This window comes from Hippocampus comes, unplaced genomic scaffold, assembly GCF_001891065.2.
Source record: "Hippocampus comes isolate QL1 unplaced genomic scaffold, H_comes_QL1_v1.1 scaffold22, whole genome shotgun sequence".
Lineage (NCBI taxonomy): Eukaryota > Metazoa > Chordata > Actinopteri > Syngnathiformes > Syngnathidae > Hippocampus > Hippocampus comes.
Window position 1 is genome coordinate 7,231,839 of NW_017806175.1, and position 6,000 is coordinate 7,237,838.

The 6,000-nt window shown below is 45.6% G+C and overlaps 1 protein-coding gene across 1 annotated transcript in view; it reads left to right on the forward strand.

Annotated features, from left to right (window-relative positions):
• The window catches only part of LOC109531948 (protein Shroom2-like), a 28,117-nt gene extending 22,213 nt beyond the window's left edge, over positions 1–5,904 (forward strand). The window contains exons 7-11 of the mRNA XM_019896485.1: positions 1,716–2,120; positions 3,273–3,596; positions 3,953–4,124; positions 4,280–4,552; positions 4,772–5,904. Of these exons, the coding sequence (XP_019752044.1) occupies positions 1,716–2,120; positions 3,273–3,596; positions 3,953–4,124; positions 4,280–4,552; positions 4,772–5,044 (1,447 nt within the window). The 3' untranslated portion in view covers positions 5,045–5,904. The remainder of the gene's footprint in view (positions 1–1,715; positions 2,121–3,272; positions 3,597–3,952; positions 4,125–4,279; positions 4,553–4,771) is intronic.
• The last annotated feature ends 96 nt before the right edge of the window (positions 5,905–6,000 follow it).

Sequence of the window (6,000 nt, forward strand, 5' to 3'; positions counted from 1 at the left end):
CTTTAGCTTTTCTATACTGCCCACCCCAACAAAGGCACACCCGTGCAGGTGACACCCACCGTCGGGGGTGTAGAGTATCGTCTGGAGCAACCCTCATTATGGGCCTTTGCATGACAACAGTCATTGTCATCGGGGTGTCTGGCCGATGAGCTCCGCCCAGTCTGTGATATTGATACAGCGGTGAGGAGATGGCAACAGGGGAGAAAGAGAGAAGGCAGTCTTACTTGCGTCACGATGGAAATGACGGGCCTGAAGCGTCCTTTTGGGTGAGCGGTGCAACTTGTTTTGTTGTCTTTGCACGAAAAGGAAACTTGCTAGTTTGTCAATCCGTCACGTTGAATTAACTTCATTTAATAGTGCATCAAATTAGTCTCCCAGTGGAATGCCAGATATTTAGTTAGGGAGATTATCTGTTCATTTTATGTGATCTATATGTACAAAAAAAAAAAAAGCTTGAAGGGGAGCATCTGTTTGACCGTAAGTTGCCGCAAACCGTATCTCATGACTGTACAATCGACGCACTTCAGTGCTTCCTAATTGAGTTTGCTTGGAACCTCTCACGTGCATGCCAAGGGAATCTGCATGGCCATGATGGATTGATGTTAGCCCGTCTGGTGATACATAGAGGTGTATTCAGGCTCCGTACTTAAGTTGAACATTTGTGCAAAGGGTAGTTGGTCAAAGTAGAAATACTGATTTAATCCCTTTACTTAAAGTGGAAGTCAAGTCAAAGAATGTCTTTGTAATATGTTCTGTGCGTTTTCTGGGGTTTGGTCAAGTGTCATTTGCAAGGCGAGCCCTTGGCCACTTTGACGTCAATTTCAATCGACAGCAGGTGGCAGTACACAACAAAGTCCAAACTCTGAAATGTGCTTCGTGGTACATTGTTGCCGTGAGTTATGAGTCTGCGATGCCATTTAATAGCCCATCGATCACGTTTTGCATTGCATGTTAGCGTGAAGGTAGCGGACATTCATTCTAAAGGCAAAGTTGTGTGACGGTTTTAAGGACTTCTGTTTTATGTGTATGGTATCAACAATTTATGTTTGTCACGGCGGCACTGATCATAGATAGTGTTTGCCACTGAGAAAAGATGACACACTTCTTTGCAGCAGCAGGTCAAAAAAAACTGACATTCAATTTGAACATACTTCTTTCCTGTATATCTGTAAATAAATTACTGTTTTGCTGTCAAAGTGCCTTTTTTAATCTTATTTTATAATTGGAGGTGACACAAAGCCAAAAAGATTACCGTCAAAGGCACACACAAAAAAAAGCACATTTTCTCCACTTTTGGGTCAGCAAGAGAATAGTCTTGTGGTAGGTTCGGCCTGTATTGTCGGCAAACATAATTTTCTGTGGTTTTCCAAGAGATGTCAAATTGCTCTCAAACAGCTGTCAGTATGGAGAACTCTGGCAATGAATCAGTTAAGCATCATAACAAAGTCATTGTCGCTTCTCACCGCTTGTGACACGTGTGCCACGCTACCAGACAAACCTCCTCCGAAGAGTTAAAAGTGCTCCGGAGGATTCTTTATTCCTCCTCACAGGCTTTTTGTGGGAGCTGAAGTATTGCTGGCGGCTCCAGTCAAGGGAGGAGACTTTTTTTTTTTTTAATCACAGTGGCTGCTGGCGAGAGTAAGGCGAAGCCCTCGGCGGCTGGAGATGATAGTTTGTGGCGTATGTAATTAAAAGCCTTTTTCGTTCATCCTCAGCTTCCTGGAGGACTGCAAAGTAAGAGAGAAGCCTGCCGAGCGCGAGCGACCCCCTCCCGCGACGGGGCACAGAACCTCGACAGCTGCTACAGCCGCTGTCAACGACAGAGCAGCAGAGTCGGCACGCTCTCAGGTGACGGAGCACGCCGAGCCTCCCCCGCCCAGGTGCCCCGACATCAACCCAGACGAGGCGACGCGTCCCCAAAGTCACACCCAGAACAGCGAGGCTAAAAAACCAGCCGGCAAAGTGCAAGTTGCTGCCGTTGCGCGTCACACGCCAGCGCACACTCCCTCCGACAGGACGCCGGCTGCCATGGAGGCACGGCGCTCGCCTTCCCCGCACTTTTCCCCACAGAGACTCAGCGACAAGCCGCCCGTCTCACTTCAGGACCACGATTCAAACGGGTACGTTTTTTTGTTTTTTTTTTCCTGTGGTTTGTTGGTACACAGGAGCTTATTGAGAGCCAAAGGCTCCACAGTGTCCTAAGTGTAATTGATTTTAAGCCGCACGTTCGCGGTTTGCTAAATTATTGTGTTGTTCTGATGGAGCTGGGGTCGGCCACCTTAAACACTTTAAACAATTATTTTGCCTGTCGAACACAGAAAAAAACAACACCGGGAGCCACAAAACGCCTTTGACATCTCAAAGTGAAGTTAACACTGCATCTCTCTCTTTTTAAATGTATTTTATTCATTTATTTATTTACCTGTATGTTTAAGAAAATTCTAGCACGTGTTGCATTTATGCAATCAATGAGGTGCATCTAACAAAAAATATTTTAAACGGATAAAAAGAAGCTTGGTTGAAGCTTTTATTTCATTTTGAGCCTTTATGGTTTAATTTTAGTTAGTCTTAATTCGCTTTTAGTGCAGGTTTGTTAGTTGTTCTTGCTCTTTTTTTTATGGATTTATTTATTCATTCATTCATTCATTCATCCCAAAATAAAAATGTTTTAGTTTAGTTTTTATGGCTTTCAGCATTAGTTTCAGTTTTTCCAGCATTGTCTCGCCAAGAAAGGTCAAGAATAATTTTTAAATGACTATTTGACCTTTCTTGTCCTGCATGTTCATACAGCAACACTGAAATAAATTAAAAATGAACCCTGAAAGCTCACATGAAATTAATTGCTCACAAATGAATTGATAAAGATGAAAATACTATATAGTGAGTAGTTTTAATTTTTAAAAATGTTATGGGGGGGGTCCATTTTTGTTCATTTCGTTGGTTTTCGCAAACTATATTAACCTTGGTTGAATCTTACGTTCCAATAAAATTGTCAATGTCTATTTGAGACATCCTCGTATTCAGGATAAAAGATTTAAAAATGAAAGAAAAAAAAAGTACAAATTCGGCCTGATTCCCAAAGAGGTTTCATTCTATTTCATCTGCTTTCTAGTAAATTTCTAATTTGATAGATTCATAAAGCAGAGCAGCGCATTGAGATCTTCTTGTCGCTGGGCATGGAAAAACTCTCTGCCATCGTGCAGTGACATTTAAAATCACATGCATGCGGCCACAGGAAATTTTTTCCTCCTCCCCAAACTGTTCTCAGGCAGATTGGGAGCCAGTGGGCAGGACTCGGTCTTCTGCACTTTCACTCGGCAGAAAGAACTTGATGAACCTGGTGTGACTTCGGACCAGGGCGAGAGGGACGCCGCCACCCCGACGATGTCTGAAGAGCAGAAGAGGGAGGAGCTGGCCCGCGACATCATGGACAAGGACAAGTCGCTGGCTGACATCCTGGACCAGAGCAAGATGAAAACCACCATGGACCTGATGGAGGGCCTGTTCCCTCAGGGCGAGCAGCTGCTGGAAGGAGCTCACCAACGCAAGAAAGCACCCGCCAAACCCCCGAACGCCACCCGGCAGGCTGAGGAAAGGTCAGGAATTTTCAACTCAGTCTGGAGTCGGGCTAAAATGATGAATCGAATAACTCAAATAATGCTACAGACTCAGTCATCACTTTGTGGAGAAATAAGATGATGCGACAAAAGGAAAATTTAAGACGTAACAAAACACAAAAACAAAAAAAAAAAAATGCGCCTTTTATACACAAGCTACGATGGCCACAAAAACGGGCACTAAAACGCTAACCGTTAGCCAGTTCACAGCCAGCCACGAATCTCAGCTAGCAACATTCAACTCTCACTCTTTGGGGCTGTCTTTGGAAGAGTGTCAAACACGTCATGGTTATCATGTTAGACATCGCGATGACAATGTTCTGATCTTATTTCAGGGAGAAGGAAGACAGCATGGCGGCGGCGGTTGCCTTGGTGACCAGCTCTGCGTATTACAGCACGTCGGCCCCCAAAGCTGAGCTTCTCATCAAAATGAAAGACATGCAGGAGCAGAACGAGGACTATGACGACTCGGAGGACGAACTGGACATGGATCTGGCGAACAAGAAAGTACGACACACTCCTCACAAAATGATAAATTAGTCTTCTGTAGGCCTTGATGAGCAGTGCGAAAGGGGCTGCGCAGTACACGGCAAAAAAAAAAAAAATTGTCTAGTGTATGAAAAAATTGAAAGTCACCAATAAATGCGTTCGATCTGGTGCAGCAAGAGCTGATGGACAGCCTGAGCAAGAAGCTTCAGGTCCTGCGCGAAGCCCGCCAAAGCCTGCAGGAGGACGTGCTGGACAACAACGCGCTGGGAGACGAGGTGGAGGCTCGCGTCCAGCAGGTGTGCAAGCCCAACGAGCTGGACAAGTTCCGCATGTTCGTGGGCGACCTGGACAAGGTGGTGAGCCTGCTGCTCTCGCTGTCGGGCCGCCTGGCCAGGGTGGAGAACGCCCTCAACAGCTTGGACGAGGAGGCCACGCCCGAGGAGCGGGTACGTACAAACGCTTGCCTTGAAACATGAAGGTGAAGACTTGAGACTCACTTAGAAGTTGTACGCAGAATACACAGGATTTCTATGCAAATTTGGAAATGTCTGGAATTGGATTTAATACATTTGCATGTCTGGAGAAGTATAGATGACTCCCAGCTCCAGCACAACAAATCGCTCTTCCCCACCTCCCCCCCCCCCCCACCCCTTTTTTCCCTCCAGCGCACGCTGACGGAGAAGCGCAAGCTGCTGATACGGCAGCACGAGGACGCCAAGGAGCTGAAGGACAACCTGGATCGGCGCGAGCGGGCCGTTTACGACATCCTGGCCAGCTACCTGCCCGAGGACGGCATGGCCGACTACGAGCACTTTGTCAAGATGAAGTCGGCGCTCATCATCGAGCAGCGCAAGCTGGAGGACAAAATCAAGCTGGGCGAAGAGCAGCTCAAGTGCCTGCTGGACAGTTTGCCCATCGAGCAGCGCTTGGCTTTTTGAAAGGCTTGCTGTGAGGTGCACCTCGCCTCCACCGGGGGCCGCCAGAGTCTGAGGTATTTCTCTGTCAGCCCCAACACGGCTGCCTGAAGAAAGATGCTGCTTTTTCTCGGCACCTGTGTTGAATGCAGTGAAACCCTGTTTATCGTGGGGGGATACGCTACACACTCACCCGTGATCCATGAAAACCTGCGGTATGAAGAGACCAGATTAAAAAATGTTTTCCTTTTTTTTTTTTTTCCTTTTTTTTTTTGGGCCACCCAAAATAGAAGAGATTGAAACATTGCACAGTGGTGCCTTGAGACACAAGTGAACAAGCTTACGAGTTTTTTTGTTTTGTTTTTTTGGTTTGACTTGCAAACATTTGACATGTAATCACGGTATGGTGACAGTTACCACAGTTCACTTTGTTCGCAGCAAGTAGCAATTTGGCTGATCGGGAAAAATTTACCAAGCAAAAAATTTCAAGTTATTTAAATGCCACTCCCTTGAAGTTTACCATCAAACTGAACAAAACACCAAAACAACTTCGCCTTCTGCCAGCTCAATATTAACGCACAGTGCAAAATGGCACAGATGGCCTAATGAATAGCATCACTAGGTGTGCTGTTAAAGTCCTTGAAGCAACAGATATTTGGACACAAACGGTGCCTCAACACACAGACAGACAATTGAGTAATACAATTCTCACAGGCATATATTCTTTATCCTCCGAGAAAGCCGACAAATTATAGCAGCGAACTGAGTCACAGTCCGTGTGAAACTTTTTCATTTGACTGCATGACTGCATTACTCTGCCCCTCAGTGGCTAAGTCACACACATCAGAAGGTGCCAAATAAATTCCTCGTGATGCACAAACAAACAAAAAAAATACTATGATAGCATGCTAATTTCTTTATTGAAAAACACGTTGAAAGCATTTTTTTGAGGGGTGGACTGGAATGGATTCATGGCACAT